The sequence below is a fragment of the Rhinoderma darwinii genome, chromosome 9 (assembly GCF_050947455.1).
Source record: "Rhinoderma darwinii isolate aRhiDar2 chromosome 9, aRhiDar2.hap1, whole genome shotgun sequence".
NCBI classification, from domain to species: Eukaryota; Metazoa; Chordata; class Amphibia; order Anura; family Rhinodermatidae; genus Rhinoderma; species Rhinoderma darwinii.
The window spans coordinates 99,976,404-100,000,054 of NC_134695.1; the positions used below are offsets into that span (position 1 = coordinate 99,976,404).

Here is a 23,651-nt window from a genome sequence, read left to right on the forward strand (position 1 = left end):
GTATGACGCTGTCCAATCAGCCTCATACAGTTCTCCTCTTCCCAGCCCAGCAACAGTGTGATCATATAGTATACAGGTTCCATTCCCGACTGTGTTTTCAACTAGTGATACCTCTGGTTGTATCACAGCTAGATCCTAATACCATATGAAAGATTAGAATTTCATATTTCATATGACACCTGAACCGCTGTTCTAGGTGGTCCACAGCCGGAGATATAGCTGTTTTAAATGATCCCCCTCCCTCCAGCCTCAGTCTCTCACGCTGTGTGAAGCAGCTTCATGCTGATAGGACAGCGTCAGAGGCTGTGATGTAGCTCCACCTCAGGAGAATCGCTGCTGTTACCATCCTCTTGTCTAGTGTAGCCTCATTTGCATATTTAGAAAAAAAGCTCATAACTTTTAAAATAATAGACACAGGGATTCAAATAATACCAATAAGAGATGCCCTGTGTCAGGCACCGTCCCCTCAAGCCCTGCACTGGGCATAAGGGGTTCACTTAAAGAGTCTCTGTCACCACATTATAAGTGGCCTATCTTCTACATAATGTGATCGGCGCCGTAATGTAGATTACAGCGGTGTTTTTTATTTAGAAAAACGATAATTTTTGACGTTGTTATGACCTATTTTAGCCTTATGCTAATGACTTTCTTAATAGACAACTGGGCGTGTTTAACTTTTTGACCAAGTGGGCGTTGTGGAGAGAAGTGCATGACGCTGACGAATCAGTGACCAATCAGCGTCATACACTTCTCTCCATTCATTTAGTCAGCACATAGTAATCTTACTAGATCACTATGTGCAGACACACACACACACACACACACACACACACTAACGTAACTGAAGTGTCCTGAGAGTTAATAGACATCGCGTCCAACCAAAATCGGGATGTCTATTCACAATCCCGACACTTCGGTAACATTTGTGTGTGAGTTACAGCACAGCGAGATCACGCTGGGCTGTCATTTACAGCGTAATCTCGCGAGATTACGCTTGCTGTGCTGTAAATTCCACACAAACGTTACCGAAGTGTCAGGATTGTGAATAGACATCACGTCCCGGCTGGAGGTGATGTCTATTAACTCTCAGGACACTTCAGTAACGTGTGTACGTGTGTACGTGTGTGCCTGCACATAGTGATCTAGTAAGATCACTATGTGCAGAGTATATGAATGGAGAGAAGTGTATGAAGCGGATTGGTCAGCGTCATACACTTCTCTCCACAACGCCCACTTGGTCAAAAAGTAAAACACGCCCAGTTGTCCATTGAGAAACTCATTAGCATAAAGCTAAAATAGGTCATAACTCCGTCAAAAATGATTGTTTTTCGAACTAATAAACACTGTTGTTATCTACATTACAGCGCCGATCATATTATGTAGAAGATAGGCCACTTATAATGTGGGGACAGAGCCTCTTTAAGATCAGTCCTTGTGTTGCCTATACAGTTTTGATGTTGAGTTTCTTACAGATATAAAAGAAAATAGTATTTTCATATGGAAATGAAGGGATTACCAGATTGTGTATGTTTATAATTGACTCTTGTGCTACAACTTGTTTTGTATATGTATGTGACTCATCATTGAGAGCTGCAATGTCCTCACAAATTTTATTGTTGGGATCTTATTTATAAAATATATTTTGCAACGCTGTTTATTATGGTTTGCAGTTTGTTTGAGACTCTGCTTTTGGAACTTTTGAGTGTTTTATAGCCCGTGTTCACACATTTGAGTTTTGTCATGAATTTGCAGCAAATTTAGCAAAACAGTGCAACCAAACCGCTACGTGTGAACACAGCCATACAAGTCATAAGAATCCCAAGTAATTCAACAAACTTCTGACATGTCATAGTGACATGTCAGAAGTTTTGATTGGTGGGGGTCCGACCACTGAGACCGCCACCAATCGCTAAAACGAAGCGGCAGAAGTTTCTGTTCGGCCTTTTTGGAGAAAGCCGATGTAATGGCGTACGGGCTCATAGACTTTCTATTGAGCCCGTACTCTGATACATTGATCTCCGTAAAAAGCCAAACAGAAACGAAGTAGATGAGCGCTCACACAAGCAGTTCTACCGCTTAGTTTTAGCGATTAGTGGGGATCTCCGTGCTCGGAACCTGACCAATCAAAACTTCTGACGTGTCACTATGACACGTCAGAAGTTTGTTGTATGTTTAGTTGCCATTTAAAGGGCATTTCCCTCCCCCCCCCCCAAAAAATACATTATCATTAAAGTAATTATCCACTTTGGACAATCTCTTTTTGTTAAGCAGGATTTACACCGGGCGATTATCGGGCAGACGAGGGTTCAAATAACTCTCGTTCCTGAATATTTGGCCTGTGTAAACAGAGCAGCGATCAGCAGATAAACAAGCAAACGCTCAAGCATCTGCTGATCGTATCGTTTTAAAAAAGTAAAATATCGTTGTCGGCAGCACATCTCTTGTGTAAAAAGGGAAACGCGCTGCCGACATGATAATAATGGATGGGGACGAGCGATCGGAGTAACGACCGCTCGTCCCCATCCATAGCTCTGTGTGACAGGAGCAAACGAGCGCCAATCAACGATGTCTCGTTGATCGGCACTTGCTGCACCGGCCGATAATCGGCCGGTGTAAAAGGCCCTTTGGAAGGGTCCACCAACAAGTTGTGCAGGAACCAGGCAGTTAGTGGTTCTGTCCATGTAATGTATGGATGTGCCGAGTCCTGCAGAGAGAGAGATTGACACTCCTTCAAGATGCTCCTCACTCTGGCTAATAGATCAGGATTATGGAAATTCCCAGAGATTCAGCATTGTCACTTGGTCCAGACCAGAAAGGTTGGTACTGCCTGTACTTCTGCCTTAAGGGGGTTTTCCCATGAGAGATATTTATGACATATCCACAGGATATGTCATAAATGTCAGATAGATGCAGGTCCCACCTCTGGGACCCGCACCTATCTCTAGAACGGGTTCCCTAAAACCCGTTCTACCTTTTTCTGCTCCCTCTGCCTCCCCGGCCTGACTATATGGTCGGGAGTTATGAAAACTGCCTAGCTAAGCAACCCATTTCCGAATTCATGTTTGCAAATTCACTTGCTTCTGCCTCAACACAGAGTGCCAGAACGGGGCTTAGGGGACCCTGTTCTAGAGATAGGTGCGGGTCCCAGAGGTGGGACCCGCATCGATCTGACATTTATCCTGTGGATATGTCATAAATGTCTCTAATAGGAACTAGAAGCTTCTGGGTACTGATGCATAGTCTGTCATAAGGCCGCATTACCTATCATGTGCCATTTATAATACTGGTGTCTTCTTATGTGTTAGAGGTTCCTTTTGGGCCCCTCAGGTACCTAGGCCCAGGTGTGACTGCTACGTCTGTACCCTATTTTGCTATGCCCCTGTGCCATATACAAGAGGATTGAGTTATTTTTAAACAGACATTATTTTTAATAATTTACGGTAGGGACTATACTCTCCCATCTCGCATAGTCAGATAGGCAAAGGTAAATATCAGTAAACTCTGCTTACCTTTTGAGGTTCCGCAGCAGCGAGGGTGCTTATAATGAACATTATCCCAGCTACTACACAATCTATTTATTAAGATAAAGGATTTTTTAGAGGGAATTACAGGCTGGAAGACATCTTAATATATACATCAATGGGGTCATTCTGGTTTTACTGCAGGGGAACCATGTCAAAGGGGTTTTCCAGTCAGTAAAAATTGATGGCCTATCCTTAGGTTAGGCCATCAATAGCGGATGGGTCGAGGTCCGACTCCCGCCGATCAGCTGTTTTGAAGGGGGTGCAGCGCTCGTACGAGCCTGGCTTCCCCTTCATTTCTTCTTGCTCACTGTGAATCTTCGACACACATTTAGCAGCGATTTACAGGTATTGCAGACTTTTCTCCCATTGAAGTGAATGAGAGAACCCTGCAAAACCTGTGTATCACCGCTAAATGCGTGTCGAAGATTCACAGTGAGCAAGAAGAAATGAAGGGGTAGCAGCGCTCGTACGAACACTGCACCCCCTTCAAAACAGCTGATCAGCGGGGTCCTGGGAGTCTGACCCCAACCCATCAGCTATTGATGGCCTATCCTGAGGATAGGTCATCAATTTTTACTGGCTGGAAAATCCCTTTAAGTTTAAACTATCCAAGAATTTATTGTCAGACAATAAGCAAATTCCGATAATCCAGCACCAAGCACACCGGATTATCAAAATGATGCCGTCTATTGGGAATTGGCGTTTATTAAATAATAATTTTCAAAGTGCTATCAGCATGTAGCCTATTTGTCTTTAGTGTTTTTCAGCCCTGTTTTTATTGTGTTACATGGCAAAGCGCTTGTATTGTACAAAAATGGAAGTCTCTTAAGCACCGCTGGGCATGTAGAGTTTTGGATACATCCTTTCCATTTATATTATTAGGAAAGAGGATGTTCATTTAAAACCAATTACTCCTATACTGTATCTAGTAAACAAGAGCCTTGCAGTAAATGCTGAGAAAAGGAAATAGATAATGGAAAAAAATTACATCTCTCCATAAAAAAACACAAAACATCTCTGTCATGGATCGGAGAGAATTACATATTTGTTATAATGTGCTCTTTCATAAAGGGACAGGTTTCCTACCAAAATCCCCTGCATGACTCAATCACTCCACCTAGTGGTCATTTCAATGCTTTACATGTAGCAAATCAAAGTAGGACGCAAAGGGAGCCGTGGGATAGATTTCTGTATCGCATATATTATAAAATATCTTTCTTTGTTAAAGCACCACATTTTGGCAAATGATCGTTTACTGAACCTTGACACCAGGTACGCTGCTAGAATCTCAATACACCATACAAGAAGTTGTGAATGATGTTACACCACATAAAAACTTGGATTTAATTAATAATGGGAACACCAATTCAATATATAAGGTAGAGTCGCAAATAATACCGCCATAAAGTGACCACATAATACTTACATACACTGACTGAATAGTACCACCATAACATTTCTCCTCTTTTGCAGAACAGCTTCTCTTCAAGGGTGGTGCCAAACTTTTCTATGGGCTCACAGAGGTTTCATTAAGGGGAGATACAGACGGACGTTGCGTTTTTGCGCGCGCAAACAATGCAGCGTTTTGCGCGCGCAAAAACCATTTGACAGCTGCGTGTGTCATCCGTGTATGATGCGCGGCTGGTGATTTTCGCGCAGCCGCGATCATAGAGATGAGGCTAGTCGACGCCCGTCACTGTCCAAGGTGCTGAAAGAGCTAACTCTTTCAGCACCCTCGACAGTGAATGCCGAACACAATATCGAAAAACCTGTTGAAAAAAAAGAAAAAGTTCGTACTTACCGAGAACTTCCCGGCCGTTGCCTTGGTGACGCGTCCTTGGTGACGCGCCTCTCGACATCGGGCCCCACCTCCCTGGATGACGCGCCAGTCCATGTGACCGCTGCAGCCTGTGCTTGGCCTGTGATTGGCTGGAGCTGTCACTTGGACTGAATTGTCATCCCGGGAGGTCAGACTGGAGGAAGACGCCGGGAGTTATCGGTAAGTCAGAACTTCGTTTTTTTTTCTACAGGTTCATGTATATTGGGATCGGAAGTCACTGTCCATGGTGCTGAAACAGTTTAACTCTTTCAGCACCATGGACAGTGACTATCTCCTGACGTCGCGTACCGATAATTTTTTTGCCGAGTTCGGCCGAACCCGGTGAAGTTCGGTTCGCTTGTCCGGCTTCGCTCATCGCAAAGACACTCCGTTTGGATGTTCGGAAACAGAAAAGCACGTGGTGCTTTTCTGTTTACATTCATCCTTTTGACAGCTGGTGGCGCTGTTTCAGTCGGTTCGCACGGAAGTGCTTCCGTGCAACCTGCGTGGTTTTCACGCACCCATTGACTTCAATGGGTGCGTGATGCGCGAAATACGCAGAGTTATTGAACCTGTCGCGCTTTTTGCGCAGCTGACAAACGCTGCGCAAAAAGCACGGACTGTCTGTACTGCCCCATAGACTTGTATTGGTCCATGCGTGCCGCGTGAAAACCACGCGGCCCGCACGGACCGAATACACGCTTGTGTGAATCCCCCCTAACAGTGCCAGGCCTTGTTGCCACCCTAAACAGGGTCTGGCAACTTGACTCCACAAAACCCTAAAAACTGCCATCTGCTTTCATTCTCCTCTCTTCTCCTCACACAGGGTTAGATACAGAGCCCAGATAAAGGGGTTTTCCCCAGTATTAGATGCTATAGTAATATAATACAGCATTAAAAGTTAATTAATTTTGTAATTTACCTTATGTTACAAAAATGCTCCAGTTGCAAGATATTCCTATAACTTCATTATAATGGCGCCCCCTAGTGTTCAATCTATAGTAACATGCAGGTCCTCCTACTGAGCTGAATGAGGGAGGACGTGCATGGTCAGTTCTACTCTCCAACTGCCACAGGCAATAGAAAATGTCTTCTCTGCTTGTCAGTAAATAAGTAAAGAAGCTGTTATTCAGAAATACAACTTGTAGTGTAGATAGAAACTCACAAAGTAGGAAACACATAGGAGAGCCAGCAGCTTAAAGGAAGGGAGGGCCTGCATACAGCACTGCTTACATCCAGCGTTGAGCTCTCCCCTGTCCTGCTCATCCTCTCACTGTGTGTAAGATGAAGGCTCTCCCTCTTCTTGAGTTATATAGGGCAGGGCTCTCCCTCTACAAAGACAAGTAATGGGGGCATTTGTAAAGCTACATCTACAGGGAAGGCAGTGGCAGTGAAACAGAATTATCTCCCCTTTCCTGCTCGTCCTCTCACCGTGTGTAAACCACCAGCTCTCCCTCTTTTTGAGATGTATAGAGGTGGGCTCTCCCTCTAAAAACAAATGTAACGGAGGCAGTTGTAAAGCTTCTCCTACAGAAGAGGCAGTGAAAAAGAACGATCTGCCTATACAAGATATGACAGGGAGGAGGAGGAGATACTACAGAAAGGACACGCCCCTGAGCTGCAAGACTGAAGGAAATCCATCAGAGCAATTGGAGAATTGAATGTGGGATATCTCTGGATCCATGTAACATCCAGGACTGGTTCTAGATTTGTTAGAAAGAGATTGTCGTGCACTGATTTCCTTTTTTTTCATGAATTTGGGGACAACCCTTTTAATATTCACCTCCTTCTGAGGAAGTGGGCACAATTTAAAGGTAGTAGTCAGTTCCTAGAGACCCAGACCACCTCTGCATTAAAATCAATAGGAATTACGGAAACCTTTACGTGAGAGCATTCATAGGTTTCCAGAACCGTCAGTTGTTTAATTTCAGAGTTACTACACAGACCAGTCATCTCTTCATCAAAATCCATGTCAAGACTTATTTATTTCAGACATTATTGCTATTCCACCAGTGGGATGATTTTAACAGGTCTGATAAACAAATTTATTGAAATGTCAATCAAACCACCCCTTTAAGGGAAGGTGCTCTAGAAGCCAGGTCTATTTATAACACAATACTATTATAACATCTGCAGTAACAAATTGTATTTATTTTCTGAATGTTACTCAATATCAGACCAAAGCCGTTGGCTGATAAAATGACCACATTAAAAAATATATTTTTTTTTTACACAAGACTTTAAAATAAGTTTAGTAATTATTGGAACGCTGGAATACACAAAAAATAAGTCTGGAATAAATATAGTAATACACAACTCAGCCAAAATAAAGTTTCATGTGTTGACATTTTTCTGGACAGCACATTCCTTCTCGCCTATGGCCACACACAATCTGTTGTGTGACCTCAGCCAACCGCATATGAAGGAGAAGACCTTCACTTAAAAAGGACCACACCATGTCAGCAAAAAAATAAATAAGAAATAGAAGATTGGTTCATGGATTTTTAAAGCAAAAGTTCACATATAAATTCATTTTTTTCTGATTTCTCCACTTTCAAACATTAAAGTATTTATCAGAAATTAGAAAAAAAAGAGTCTGGTTTTTCCCCAGAATTAGCACCAAATTCAAGTAAAAGGGGCTGCAATACCAGACACTGCCTATAGGAGTTTTGGGGAAACAAAAATAAAAAAACAGACCCTTTATTCTATTCTTGCACTTCCCGCCGCAGCCCTTTTTCAGATTTTCCTTTCCGTTTTTTCCTCCCCACCTTCCAAAAGCCATAACTTTTTAATTTTTCCGTCGATATAGTCCTATGAGGGCTTGATTTTTGCGGGACGAGTTGTAGTTTTTCGTAGCACCATTTGTTGTGCCATATAATGTACTAGGAAACGGGAAAATAATTATTTGTGGGGTAGAAAATGAAAAAAAACAACAATTCATCCATTGTCTTTTGCACTTCGTTTTTACGGAATTCACTGTGCAATTAAAACAACATGTTAAACTTTATTCTGCGGGTCAATACAATTACGGCGATACCAAATATATATAGTTTAAGTAAAAACCTAAGTGTAAAAAATTAAATTAATTTTGTGTCGCCAAATTCTGAGAGCCATAACTTATTTATTTTTCCGTCGATAAAGTGGTATGAGGGCTTATTTTTTGCGGGATAAGATGTAGTTTTTTAATGATACCATTTTGGGGTACATGCAATGTTTTGATCACTTTTGATTTCATTTTGTATGTGAGATGAGGTGACCAAAAAACAGCGATTCTGGTGTTTAAATATTTTTTTTTTCTTACTGCGTACACCGTGCGGGTTAAATAATGATATATTGTAATAGTTCAGACTTTTACAGATGTGGCGATACCAATTATGTTTATTTTTTTTACTATGCTCTAGGGCATGGGTCTCAAGCACGTGGCTCGCGGGACACAGAGCCGCTAGTACAGGCTCTGCTCCGGGACTCTATGGAATTCCCTGACATCGCTGCCCATATATGGACAGTGTGTCAGGGTCTTCCCCAGAGCGGAGTCCCGGGCAGAGCGCTAGTAGCGGCTCTGCTCCGGGACGCTGCGGAATTCCCTGACATTGCTTCCCATATATGGACAGTGTTTCAGGGTCTTATAGTAAAAAAATTTCAGCTGTATTATTATAGTAATGTATTATTATTATAGTAATATAGTATTATAGTAGTTCAAATAACTAATTGATTAACAATAATTTTGTATTGTATCAAATTTGAAAGTAATGCGGCCCGTCAACTTAAAATTTTTTCTATATGCGGCCCACATACCCGGCCGAGTTTGAGACCCCTGCTCTAGGGGGTAAATGAGAAAAGGGTTTTTTTTTTTTTTAAACACAAAAAAACACTTTGTTTTACTAATTTCTACTTTTATTTATTAGTCCCCCTAGGGGACTTCAACCAGCGATCGCTAGATCGCTTGCACTATATACTGCAATACTAATGTATTGCAGTATATCATGATTTTCACAGGCAACTATTAAGCCCTGCCGGAGGCAGCGCTTAATAGGAGCACAAAGACGGCGGACCTGGGGGCCTTCATTAGGCCCCCAGGCAGCCATAGCAACCATCGCCACCCCGCGATTGCATTGCGGGGGGCACGATGAGCTGGCAGAAAGAGAGGGCGACCCTCTCTAACGATTTAAATGCCGCGGTCACTATTGACCGCGGCATTTAACGAGTTAAACAAATGGGATCAAGCTTGAGCGTGATCCCGCTCGTTACTCTGAAGTGTCTGCTGTAACATACAGCCGACACCCGCATCGTATGGAGCAGGTTCACTCCGTGAGCTTGTTCCATGCTTCCCCTACCAGACTATGATGTATGGATACGTCAAATGTCGGGAAGGGGTTAACAAGCATATAATGTGCTGACTTTTCAGGCTCTCCTCTTCCCAGAGTAGTTTCTTGTCAGGGTAATGCCAAATATGGGCACCCCATGACCTAGACAGCTCCCCCAGTACAGGATAGTGTACCATTTTATTTTCATTTTGACCACTAAATCTTATAATGGTGGCCAAAGGATGCTTGACTTTTGTGCAAGATCCAAAAATGGACCCAATAATGGTGTAGGACATATGAACTGCTTCTAATTCCCATATGGGGACAATTTTGCTACAAAGAGAATCAAATTCTGAAAGCTGTTAATAAACAAATGTTAAATCAAGAAATAAGAGAAAAATTACTTTCTCAATTTTTCAAAATTTTTTATTTCTCCATGTCTTTGATATTGTGTTAAAGGGGACAGGGTTTGACCAAATGGGTCTAGTCTAGTTTTGCTTGTTATAAATAATATTAAATAGTCTGAGCAGTAGGGGGCGTTTTCTACAACCTTCCAGCCACAGGAAAAATAGCTTAAGCCCTGCCCTCTTTTCACGGGGAAAGGGAGGGATCAAATTAAATCCTCTAGAAAATTATCAAAAAATTAAATAGAAGACTTTATTGTTTTTTGTTTTTTTACCCTGTGGATTGTCATTTGAAATAGAAATAGAATAAGATCTGTGAATAGGAGAAGGTCATGTCAAATGTCCCTGGTATTTTGTTTACTAATGTATGAACTTTGACCTGAGAATAAAATCAGAAGAGTAGTCCAATCAGGTACAACCTCCCTTTGTATGGCCAGGTTTACATCTATACATATAGCTACTTTAGTGGCATTGTTTACCTTCATGCTTAATTGAAATAACATACAATGTGAAATGCAAACAAAAACATAAAAAAGTTTATTTTGATTTTAAAACAATAAAAAAAAAAAAAAAAAAAAAAAAAAAAGACCACAAAAAAAAAGGCCTTAGCCCTTTATTGGTACTGCCGACTCTGTTTTATATTATTGACACAGTGTAGGCCACCCTTTTATGACAATTATTGTATGTTTCAGGTGGACCTATCATTCTACCATGCTGTCCTGTTTAAGAGCAGCAAAGTATAGAGGGAGAGGTCCACTGCAGTATTAGTCCAAATTCCACAAAAAAAAAAAAAGAAGTGCCATTTGGCTTTATAGACCCTAACAATTATTTTTTAGGTGGCATTTGGGTTAATACTGCAGTGAACCTATCCCCATCTTATGTTGCACAGTATGATGACAAATCTGATTTAAATCAATGTTCTTTAGATAAATGTGGTATTATGAATTCACAGTTAAGAATTGCTGCCCATATGGGAATTTGCCCCATTCAATCTTGTCATCGGTCTTGAGCATGTCATAGTATTAATATTTGCAACAGCTTATTCAAATACTGTAGCTGCAAGCCCATGAAGCTTGAATTCTTCCACCACTTGTCTCGAGTGCTTGATTTTCACTGCCAGGGCTTCAAAAACATCGCTCTGGTCCACTGCTGTGGCTATTTTATAAATGAACTGTTCTGATGATTCCAGACCACGGAGGCCGAGGTTAATACCACAACCTGAGAGACAGAAAGAGAGAACAGGTAGAATAAAAATATACAAAAATAGAACAATGGTCCACGCATAAAGATTTCTCTAACAAGGGACTGTGTTTCCAGTTAAGGTTGGATTGGCCCCAAAAGTCCAGAAAACCCCAGTTGGAGCAGACTTTGGAGTCAATGACTTGCCACATGGGTTTATTTCTTATGGGATGATTTACAAAGACCTTATGCAAGTCAACCTCTACATTCATAATTTGCCTGGATGTGGCCTTCATTCCCCAGATAGGTAGTAGTCCCAGAGGAGGCACCACCTTCTACCAGAAATTTATGACATATCCTGAGGATATATCATAAATTTCTAAGGCAGAGTAGCCACCTTACTAAGGTGACCCTTACTTGCTTGAAAGAGGGGGGGAATCCTAGAGATGGGACCCCCACATAGACATTTATGGCATATCCTATGTATCAATTTTTTATCATTTTCACAATCTCGGCTTAATTTCAAAGAATGGAAACATCAAGGGACCTCTGGTCTTCCAAAAAGTAATTATCCAAGAGGTGGGCACCCATTTACCAGACATTTAGGACTTATTCTGTGGATATACAATACATTTCCATGTTGGGTTTTCACCCTTAAGAAAGGTGACATCATAACGAAATATTTTCAGTGTTGGCAGTTTATGTACCCTACTTGACAGTATTTTGTACTGGTTAGAATTTGGCACTTGTCAAATGTAATGTCAAATACTTTTGTGTCAAAAAAGACAAAAGTATAGTAGGTATGATACCTTTATTGGCTAACAATAAAAGTTCTATATGCAGCTTTCAGAGCACAGAGGCCCCTTCTTCAGGCTATTTACAAATGAATGACTTAGAAAAAAGCACAACATTTAAGATGTTACAAAGACAATTAGTACATGAGTTGATACATCATTAAGATAAGCCGGGGCAATAAAACTGAGGTTATAGGGGTGATGTCTTAGGAGATAAGGGATCTGGAGTCAGTCGGATGGGGGATGTGACGTGTGTCCATGTAGTGGCTCATAAATCCAGGTGTTAGATTGAGGCCTTGTGTCAATGACTGGAATTTTATCATCAGCTGATAAAATTCCAAGCGGATGATAAAATTCCAGTCATTGACACGAGGACTACAGATCCCTTATCTCCTAAGACATCACCCCTATAACCTCAGTTTAATTGCCCCGGCTTATCTTAATGATGTATCACCTCATGCACTAATTGTCTTTGTGAAACATCTTAAGGGTATGTGCACACGATAGCAGGCATTTACGTCTGAAAAGACAGACTGTTTTTAGGAGAAAACAGCTGCGTCGTTTCAGACGTAAATGCTCCTCCTCGCATTTTGCGAGGCTTCTCTGACAGCCGTAAATTTTGAGCTGCTCTTCATTGAGTTCAATGAAGAACGGCTCAAATTACGTCTGAAAGAAGTGCCCTGCACTTCTTTTGACGAGGCTGTATTTTTACGCGTCGTCGTTTGACAGCTGTCAAACGACGACGCGTAAATGACAGGTTGTCTGCACAGTACGTCGGCAAACCCATTCAAATGAATGGGCAGATGTTTGCCGACGTATTGTAGCCCTATTTTCAGACGTAAAACGTGGCATAATACGCCTCGTTTACATCTGAAAATAGGTCGTGTGAACACAGACTAAATGTTGTGCTTTTTTCTAACTCATTCATTGTAAATTGCCTGAAGAAGGAGCCAGTGTGCTCTGAAAGCTTATATATAGAACTTTTATGGTTAGCCAATAAAGGTATCATACCTACTATACTTTTGTCTTTTTTGACACAAAAGTATTTGACATTACATATGGTTTCTGGCTAACACAGTGCTACGCTATTTTTTACTGCACTGGTCAAATAAAATTAACTTTTTATATAAGAAAAAAGGTTGCAGCACTCCGGCAAGGTCCAGTTAAAAATTTATAGTTTTCTTTGCCCATGTTTAAGGAGAACCTTTCACCTGCCCATACATGTGTAGCTGAGTGCACCATATAATAGGCAATGCTGCATAAACCCTAGCCTCGTCCGTTATTTACATATTGGTGCCATTATATTTGGCGCCCGATATGTAAATAACCACCTCAACTGCCAATGGGGTATGTAAATGGCATGGGGGCGTGTTTCTTATCACTGTGACACTATCCAATTAGCTATGGACAGTGTCACAGCGGCTTGTGCTGTGTGATCACTCTCGCGAGATCACACAGACTTGTCACCCTTGTGTGCCGAGAGCTGAAGAGTGAGAGCGTGCGTGCACATCTCAGACGCCACTGCCGACGATACTCCCACCGCCACGGAACAGAAGAAATATAATAATTCACATTCTTCTTCTCCATTTCCGTTCCGCGGCAGAGCGGTGCGTGTGCGCACGTCCGCTCTCCTCTCTCCAGCTCTGGTCAGACAGTGAAGGAAAGACTGTGATCTCGCGAGAAATATCACACAGCATAAGCCGCTGTGACACTGTCCGTAGCTGAATGAACAGTATCACAGCGATAACACATCCCCATGTCATTTACACTCCCCATTGACAGTTCAGGGGGTTATTTACATATCGGGCGCCAAATATAACGAGTATATCAAGTCCAGAGTCAGCGCAGCCGTCTACTGGGAAATATTCGAGCACTTCATGCTTCCCTCTGCTGACAAGCTTTATGGAGATGCTGATTTCATTTTCCAGCTGGACTTGGCACCTGCCCACACTGCCAAAAGTACCATTACCTGGTTTAATAACCACAGTATCACTGCGCTTGATTGGCCAGCAAACTCGCCCGACCTAAACCCCATAGAGAATCTACGGGGTATTGTCAAAAGGAAGATGACACCAGACCCAACAATGCAGACGAGCTGAAGGCCGCTATCACAGCAACCTGGGCTTCCATAACACCTCAGCAGTGCCACAGGCTGATCCCCCTCCATGCCACGCCGCATTGATAACACCTCAGCAGTGCCACAGGCTGATCACCTCCATGCGACGCCGCATTGATAACACCTCAGCAGTGCCACAGGCTGATCACCTCCATGCCACGCCGCATTGATGCAGTAATTCATGCAAAAGGAGCCCCGTCCAAGTATTGAGGGAATATACTGTACATACTTTTCACTAGGCCAACATTTCGGTATTAAAAATAATTTTTGAAATCGGGCTTATATAATATTCTAATTTTCTGAGATACCACATTTTGGGTTTTCATTAAATGTTACCATAATCATCAACATTAAAAGAAAAAAATGCTGTAAATAGATCACTCTGTGTGTAATGAATCTAAAGAATATGAGTTTCACTTTTGGAATTGAATTACTGAAATAAATTAACTTTTTGATGATATTCTAATTCATTGAGAAGGACTAGAACCAACAAAAGATACTTTGTTAAGTGACTTTGAATCTCTCTTACTGGCAGAAGATGGAGCTCTACAATAACCCAGAGACTGTTCAAGTTATATAAAAAAAGCCAAGATATATTTAGACTTCTCTTCCACAAGGCTGTTAGCTTGCCAGCGGAAACTGCAGAGTCATAATACGGAACTGCAATCCATAAAGCCATGGCATAAATTGGCCCGTAAAACTGCTTTTCTACAAAGCTCAAATTAGAATAAGCTTATTAATTTCCTATGATGCTGTAATTGTTGTACGAAACAAAAAGCCCCGTAAAAGCCGAGCACGTAGACTGTGGTGCTGATATCAGTCCCTCTATTATAGTACAATAATCTACTTTGGACAAAATCCCAGATATTCAACACGCCTAGAAATTTGCAAATGGAGTATTAAGAGGTAACTGCCCAAATTACATAATTCGTTCAGTTATGGTTTGTCCTTCATTTACTGGTGTAGCCGTTTTAGATTTTGATCAGCCAATGAGCGTAACATGTCATTTATAAATTATTGCCCCAACCCAACCCTCTTTACCAGGATTAAAGCAGTTTTCTGGAATATGTTAAAAAATTGCAGGCAGTGATTGGTCGCAGTGGTGATGTGGTAACCTCATTGACGTCACCACTGTGGCCAGGGTTGGTCTGCAGCGGTCACGTGCCGAGACAACACATCAAAGCTATAGCCATGTGAACTAGAACCGGCAGGGGTCTAGGGAAACGTTAACATGGGAGCGACAGGAAATTGGAGAGGTAAGTATGCATCAATTTGTTATTATAGAACATATTCAGTCTATTTAAAAAAATTCAGCTTGGTTCAACACAGGGCAGGAGATCTGAGGCTAGGGCTACACTTCGACTTTATTTGTGCTACTGCAGTTGCAGACAAGATGCTTAACGAAATCTGGATGATACAACTATCCTGCTCCAACAGAAGTGAATATGGAAAGTATTGCATTGAATGTTCCCCTAATAATTTTCTTCAAGAGTAAGCGCTTTACAGAAGAAAGACTAAAGGAATGGTGTTAAAGAGGTCAAATGGGATTGGAAAACCCTTGAATTTTTACTGAACTGTAATTCCATACACAGCCCATAGACAAGAGTGGCGCTATTCCTAGAAGTTATTCCAAGTTTACACCACGTGAAATATTAATTTTAAGCGACGCCAAAACTTACCTGTATCAAAATTGAGAACACGAGCAGCTTCTCCTTCTAACGTGACCACAACGTTGTCCCCCTCAATGAAGGCAGATGTCACTCTTCTGTGGGACAACATAATTTCAAACAGTCTGCGACTACACTGTAGGTGCGGGAGTGTTAAGTCGCTCATTCTTGGCTCAATATCAGTCTTGTAAGCATTGAATGACTGGTGAAAAATGTTTCTCATGACCTGTAAATGGAAGAGCCAAGGACATGATGATCACGTTTAGTTTGGTAGCAACAAGCTTCATACATGTGTGTACTCAAATCTTGTCACTTTTATTAGTGATACTAAAATTAAAATATATTAAACATACATCGATCTACATTTATGGTCCCTCACCCTCGTAGACCATACCATAGATACAGGCTCCATTGAGATTCTTCTTGTAAAGATTGTGTTGGTTTCCTAGCTCTATTACAGACTTGTAGGCGATTGAAACGAGGGCTTGTCCACTTAAAGCTAAATGTTTTTAGAGCGATTTTTTTTCTAGATCTTTCCTGTGTTAATGAAAGGGCTAGACTGTGACGGACTGTCCACCCATCCATCCAAATGTAGGTAATTACTGTATACAGAATTTGATTATTCATTGTATTAAAGGGGTTGTCCATTTTGTAGAATGGCTTTTTGTTAGAAGGTGGAACCGTATTGGTGAGGTACTGTAAAAAACAACGTTATCACCAATGAGAGAGATGAAGAGCAGCTTGTGTTAAAGAAAACTTTATTGTCTCTTTGTGTTAGAAGGGTTCCCTGAAGAGAAGTTGACTACAGGTTGACACGCTGGTGGGATTCCCAGCAATCAGCTGTAAACTGCAAGAAAATCCCATATAAATTCTCTGCTTTTCCTGCAGTGCCACCACAGGAGACTTGAAGCATTGCATGGTGCCTATGGAAATTATTGGATTACCCATGCCGGAACGATCCCTAAGAAGCTCTTAGTAACTGCTCTCCGCTTTGGTTAATTGTTGGAAAACCTGAATGCGAAAATCCACACTGAATGCCCTGCTACGGTATTTTAAAATGGGTTTTTCTAAAGCATACAACCCCTTTAAGCAATAAATCATTTTGCTTTTCTAAACCACAAAAGGGTTCCCTAATTATTTAGACATAATTACATTAGAATATTACGTTAGAGGTGAACTAGAGCCTGGACTCCACGAATGTTCTGAGCCGGTTAGGTCCATGCGATGAGTAAAGGGGTTGATCTGTTTGGTTCCGATCAAAAGTGAATTGTGTATTCTCCTGGTGATTTCAGGGGCTGGGCAGGTTTCCTTTCCAAATGCATACACAGTCCAACAGGGACTGTCCGCAACCATCTTAGCATGTCATATAATGAGTTTCTAAATTCCAGGCAGTATTGTTATTTCACAAACAAGTGTAAAGATATTTTTTATGGCAACAAAGGAGTTAAAGAATGAGTGCCTCTCCACCAGCAGTAACCAGGTAACAACATGAACAGGCAGGTTAGGGACTAAACAGAGGCCATTCAGTCCTGTGACTCACCATCATTTCACAGTATAATAATGAACCTGCGGACAGCACGGTCATTCATTACACTAAAAAAACTGCCAGAAAATGACCTTTAGACAGTCCATAATTTGTGTTTATAAGTTTCAGTATAAGGAAATGCTACCTGGGAAACAAACATTAAAACAGAACAGGAAAAATATATATATGCTGGTAAAAGAAAGGTGTAAACAAAAATAGTCATATAAAAAAAAAGAATGCAGTGTTTCAATATGGTCGTTGTTCATATGTTACATGATACTTTGAAAAATCATATAAAAAGAGAGTGAAAGAAAGTGAATGGACGCAGATACAATAAAATACTAGCGCGGAGCATTGAGCTATCTGCTCCCTGCTCCACCATTCACTAGGCTACAGGCCACATTAGGCCTGCAGCCTATAAGACGCTGGGACAGGATCCATGCACAGGCCGGCACATTGACGTCACTGCATCGTGCCGGCCTACGCAAGGGCCCCTTCTTGGCATCTCATACGCTGCAGGCCTAAAGTGGCTGAGGAGGTTTTGAGACTGTGCAGCTCAGATCATCGTGGGAACGGGACTAGGTGAGTATAAGTTTTATTATTGGTTTGTGGGCACTATTACCTAAGCGGACACTATCTAAAGGGGGAGAGTGTGTGTGTAGTATCATCTACAGAGGAGAATGCGTGCATGGCACTATCTACAGTTGAGACTCTGTGGCACTATCTACGGGGGGGGGGGGGGGGTGACACACACTTTCGACAGAAGGCACTGTGTCAGGCACTCTCTACAGGAGGTCTTTGCTTGTGGCACCAGAAATGTCAAATCTGCTCCTGAGGGTAAGTACAAGGATACTTACTGTAGCGGCCCTGTATCTAAGCCTATTATTTGTGATATCTGCTGGGGTCATGTAACCTAAGCCTATCACGTGCGATACTGACTGCAGGGGCCCTGTATCTAAACCTATCATGTGTGATATTATCTGCTGGGGTCGAGTACCTAAGGCTATCATGTGTGATATGGACTGCTGGCGCCCCGTATCTAAGCTGATCATGTGTGATACTGACGAATATAAGTTTATTATGTGTGATTCTGTCTTCTGGGGCCATGTATCTCAGCCGAACACGTGTTATACAGACTGCTGGGGCTCTGTTTCTCACTGGCCTATCACGTGTGATACTGTCTCTCGGGGCCCTGTATCTAAGCCTATCGTGTTATACTGCCTGCTGACCTGATGGATCTAGGCCTTTTCCTGTGTGATACGGTCTACTGAGCTGCTGTATCTAATACTATCATATGTGATACGGTCTGCTGAGCTACAGAATATAAACCGATCATGTGTTACCGTCTGCTGGGGCTCTGTATCTAAGCCGATCATGTGTGATACTGACTGATGGGGCCCTGTATCTAAGCCTATCACGTCTGATACAGTTTGCTGAGCCGATGTATCTAAGCCTATCATGTGTGATATTGTCTACTTAGTCGCTGTATCCAATTATATCATGTGATATTGTCTGCTGAGCCGTGGTATCTAAGTCTATTGTGTGATACGGTCTGCTTAGCTGCTGTTTCTATTCCGATCAGGTCTGATTCTATCCTGTAACGACCATCAGGTTTGTGGACCCAATGGGCTACTCCGCCAGATTTGAGTTGGACCACCAGAAAGGGCATTGTCTAAGCAGCCACCCCGCTACCAGGTTGCTACCTCTTGAGGTGATAGCTGCTGGCCAAACAGAAGCTAGGTAGAGACAGGCAGATGGTACCTTGGTGGTAGCAGGATACAGGCTGGAGCCGGATTACTGGGAGCACCCAGAGGTCACGGGATACCGACAGGTAACAGACTGAGGATACAGGATACAAACAGGTAACAGACTCATGGGACAGGATACGAAACCTTCACAGGACAACACTAGGTTTATCCAACTTTTCTCAGGCACGGTCACTTATTAAGACCTGGATGTGCAGTCACAGGCTGGGGACACTTTTGCGGGCATCTCCATCCTACCGGCGGCTGGCGGCCTGTTCATTTTAGCCAGCACCTCCCTTCCCAGGGTCGCTGGCGCGCTCTGCTCCCTGCCTCCTCTCCTGTACAGTGCCTGTTGGGTAGGGGGTGCAGTACCAGCACGTGTGAACCCGATGGGCACTGTACAGGAGAGGAGGCAGGGAGCAGATTGCGCCGGCATCCCTGGGAAGGGAGAAGCTGGAGAGGATATACAGGCCGATGGCTGTGGCCGCCGGAGGGAGATGCCGGTCCTACATATCCAGTGGTGTAGTTATAGGGTTTGTAGTCTTCTAGATATGCCGTCTCCTATATACTGTACATATTTAATATATATAGATTTTTTTTTTTTGGGGGGGGGGGGGGTAAAACATATGCCTTGGGACTTTTGCCCCTAATCTTTTAGTACCGTAGCAATCCCCCTATCAAGGTGGCAGAATGAGTGAGGATTTTTAAAGTTCAAAAGTTTAACATTGCTGTCACACATATTTTAAGACCATTTAGGCTTCGATCACATAGGGCTCCGTTCCAACGTTCCGTAGGAGCTTCCCGTCGGAATGGAGCCCTGACAGACACAAACTGAAACCCCAGGCTTCCATTTCCATCACCATTGATTTCAATGGTGACGGATCTGGTGCAAATGGTTTCCGTTTGTGTCAGTTGTGCAAGGGTTCCGTCGTTTTAACGGAAACAATAGCGTAGTCGACTATGCTATTGATTCGGTACCCTTGCACAAAAGACGGAACCCTTGCACAAATGACACAAACAGAAACCATTTGCACCAAATCCGTCACCATTGAAATCAATGGTGATGGAAACGGAAACCTGGGGTTTTCGTTGGTGTCTGTCAGGGCTCCGTTCCGACGGAAAGCTTAGCCGGAACGGAGCCTTAGCGCAGATGTGAAAGAAGCCTTAAAGGAACTATTAACAAAAACTACTAAATCCTTATTGAGAACAAAGATGTTATTTTGAGGAGAACATTAGTTTACATTATAAACATAGTTTATAAATAGTTGAACAATATTCAGAACTCCAGCTGCTTCAAGATGCGGCTTAAAGACACGAGTCCTATTTTATATAGTTGTCACAATGTAGGTAATACATTTACTTTGAGTAGTCAAACATACAGCGGACTTATAGACCCCATCAGGACGTTCCCAAATGCTAAAAGAATGCAAATGGGAAAGGAAGGAAGGAAGGAAGGGTGGATAGGAAAAGAAAGAGGAAGAAGGGAAGGAAGGAAGGAAGGAAGGAAGGAAGGAAGGAAGGAAGGAAGGAAGGAAGGAAGGAAGGAAGGAAGGAAAAAGGGAAGGAAGGATAGAAAGGAGGAATAAGTAGTGTGACATATAAGCCGGTACTTGAATATGGTCTAAAAGTAATGAACACATTTAAAATCAGGGGTGAATATAAAAGAAGGGTTGATAGCAGAAAACAAAATTCAGAGAATGAGTCAGGTTGCTTAGAATGTGGTATCAGAAACAGAAATCTCTGAGCAAGGGGTTTAGGCTCTCTGTAGCGTGCTTTGGTTCTGGAAATCAGTGGTGGCCTCCGGACACAAAGACAACCCATATTCATATGCCCTACTAGGGATCCCCTCAATAAGTTAAAGTGGGGACCCGGATGTTCATTCATTAAAGAGGTGGTCTCACTATGACAAACCCTGTCCTTTCGTTCTATTAGGGCATATGGACATAATAGAAAGGGGGTCCCTTTGGATTAGCCCCTTCTATGCGCCTGAACACACCAGGCAGATCCAGCACGTCCATGTATATGAATTTTCCATGCAATGCTAGATTTCCCTCTGCAGGGAAAATCCACGCCTGTATGCACCCCCCCCCCCCTGTGACAACAGCTGATCACCACAAGTGGAAGAAGCTGGAAGTGGAGCAATCAGCCGATTACTGCACCAGCTTAATTTAAATGGTCGGTCATTCATTTAAATGCTTAGCATGTAAAACCACCCCTGCAGGGCAAATGTATGACTAGTTGGAGCTTCCCCCAGTAAAAACAACGGATCACCTGATTGCCATGGTGGCTATCATTAGAGAAGACTCTTCCTGAGATAACCTTTAAGACAAACTGTTTTTCTTGTACGGGCACCTTTATAGATCGGCTTAAAGGGGTTTTCCAGTCCATAAAAATGTATGGCTGATCCTCAGGATAGGCCATCAATAGCTGATGGGTCAGGGTCCTATTCCCGGGACTCCCACCAATCAGATGTCTTGAGGGGGGGTGAAGTGCTCGTACGTGCACTGCTTCCCCTTCACTTCTACTTGCTCACTGTGAATCGTCGACCTGGCTGTAGCGGCGATACGCTGTATTGCAGCCTTCTCCAATCGAAGTGAAAGGGAGAAGGCTGCAATACTGTGAATCGCCGCCACATCTGTGTCGGTGATTCACAGTGAGCAAGTAGAAATACAAGCGCTGCACCCCCTTCAAAACAGCTGATCGGCTGGGGGTCCTGGGATTTGGACACTGACCCATCAGCTATTGAGGACCTATCCTGATGATAGGCCATACATTTTTAGGGACTGGAAAACCCATTCAATAAGGTTATTTATGTGCATGTCCACCTCGTCCTGTTAGATATGCAAAATGTGGCCAGAAAATAAACAAATATTTTATGGTTGATCATGTGGATGATGAGCTAGCTATTTCTCCCAGATGATAGCTCTACAAGCCAAATGTATCCCTCTCCTCAGGCTGATAGGAGTGGAAAAGAGTCAGCAAACCGCACACGCAAGTCAAGAACAATATCTAAACATAACTGCACAAATATCCTCGTAATGACCATTGCATTGAGCAGAAACAGCTCCTTGTCCTCAGGAACATTTCATGTCATTAAAAAGATATTATTAAGATAAGAAAATCATATTTGTATAAAGCCTTCATGTACGAAACACTACAGGGAATTGGAGGAATACAGCAAGCAATTTAAAGGGGGAAGAGAACTAAGAATAAGACTTGATCTAAGCTGCGAATGGGCCATCTCCATCACAGAATACAATAATGTAGGATACAGTATCAGTAACAGCTAAAACTCTGATTACTTCGACCTCAAGGCTTTTTCTTTGTCTTATTTTAGAACAGTCGCAAGGTCACTCGTGATTATTTTTCCCATAAAATAACATTAAGGCTACATGCAAACGTTGCGTAAGAAATTTGCAGGGAAAAAAAAACGCACATGAAAGTGCGTTTCGGTGCGGTTTTTACATTTTGCTGCGTAAATTGTGGCGTTTTCATGCTGCCGGTTTTGCTGCGTATATCTCCAGAACTAGGGAGATAGAATTTGCAAGCGAAATTGCGGGATAAATTGACATGCCGGCGTTTAAAAAATACGCACCATGGGTCAATTTACACCCCAAAAAATAATGCAGAGTGGACATGAGATTCCCTGGAATCTCATTGCCTTTGCTGGTACTGTATTACGCTGCGGTTTTGCCGCACACAAAACCGCACATAATACACATCGTGTGCATTGACCCTAAGGCAGTATTTCGCGGACCGAGCACACTTCATAGAGACGGGCTCCTAGCGTCATAGTTATCTATGTCGCTCGGAGTCCCAACCTCCCTGCGGGAAAACTGTCCCATACTGAAAATATTCGGTCCGGGAAATACTGCCGACATACGGTCCGTATACCAAAGACCGAATACGCCCTTGTGAATCCGGTCTAAGGGTGTGTTTCTGTAATCCTGTGTCGATGTGTAGTCCTAGTCCGCACGGTGGTTTTAAAGCAGCAGGTTGTTTTTCTTCCTGATGTAACTAGAAAGTTGCATCCATTGTGAGGCATTTTGAAGCCTAAAGAGACTATTTCTTGGTCACCCCGTCAATTAACTTCTATGCAAGTACACATGAACACTCGAACTGTACCTACTTTCTCTACCAACCCCCTCTACGTCTGTCAATATCGTGTGTGGGATAATATTTTGAGTGGAAGTATCCATTAGAGCTGGCAAACAAAAATCCCATTAAAAAGATACTCCATTAAAAGTGGTGGTCTCATTACAGACAACTCTTTTAATCTGATATAATATAATATATAAAATAAAGTATTACATGACGAGCATTCCCTCTGGCTCACAGAGAGTGTTCCCAAGTGGAGCTTGTTCTGATGGGATCACCCTTTTAAGTTCTCTTAAAATTTATTTTTACTAAAAAATGGATTCATATGAAAATAGAAGATATTGTGATTTGAGTCCTGTCAACTTTCCCTTCTCTGCCCTCAGCTCAAAGCTAATTCAGCCTTGAGATGAAAATCTGTGCAATAGGAGACAGACTGGTTGCTAGGGATGTTCTGCTGACAATTCCAATGAAAATAC

The 23,651-nt window shown here is 42.4% G+C and overlaps 1 protein-coding gene across 3 annotated transcripts in view; it reads right to left on the minus strand.

Moving 5' to 3' along the window:
- Window positions 1-7,319: 7,319 nt before the first annotated feature.
- Window positions 7,320-23,651, minus strand: part of LOC142661264 (uncharacterized) — an 84,901-nt gene continuing 68,569 nt past the window's right edge. For 2 of the 3 annotated variants that reach the window (XM_075838650.1, XM_075838651.1), the window contains 2 exons: window positions 15,820-16,033; window positions 7,320-11,269 (listed from right to left, as the gene is read on the minus strand). In XM_075838650.1, coding sequence (XP_075694765.1) covers window positions 11,091-11,269; window positions 15,820-16,033 — 393 coding nt within the window. In that variant the 3' untranslated portion in view covers window positions 7,320-11,090. The remainder of the gene's footprint in view (window positions 11,270-15,819; window positions 16,034-23,651) is intronic. The other variant, XM_075838652.1, reaches the window with a different exon arrangement.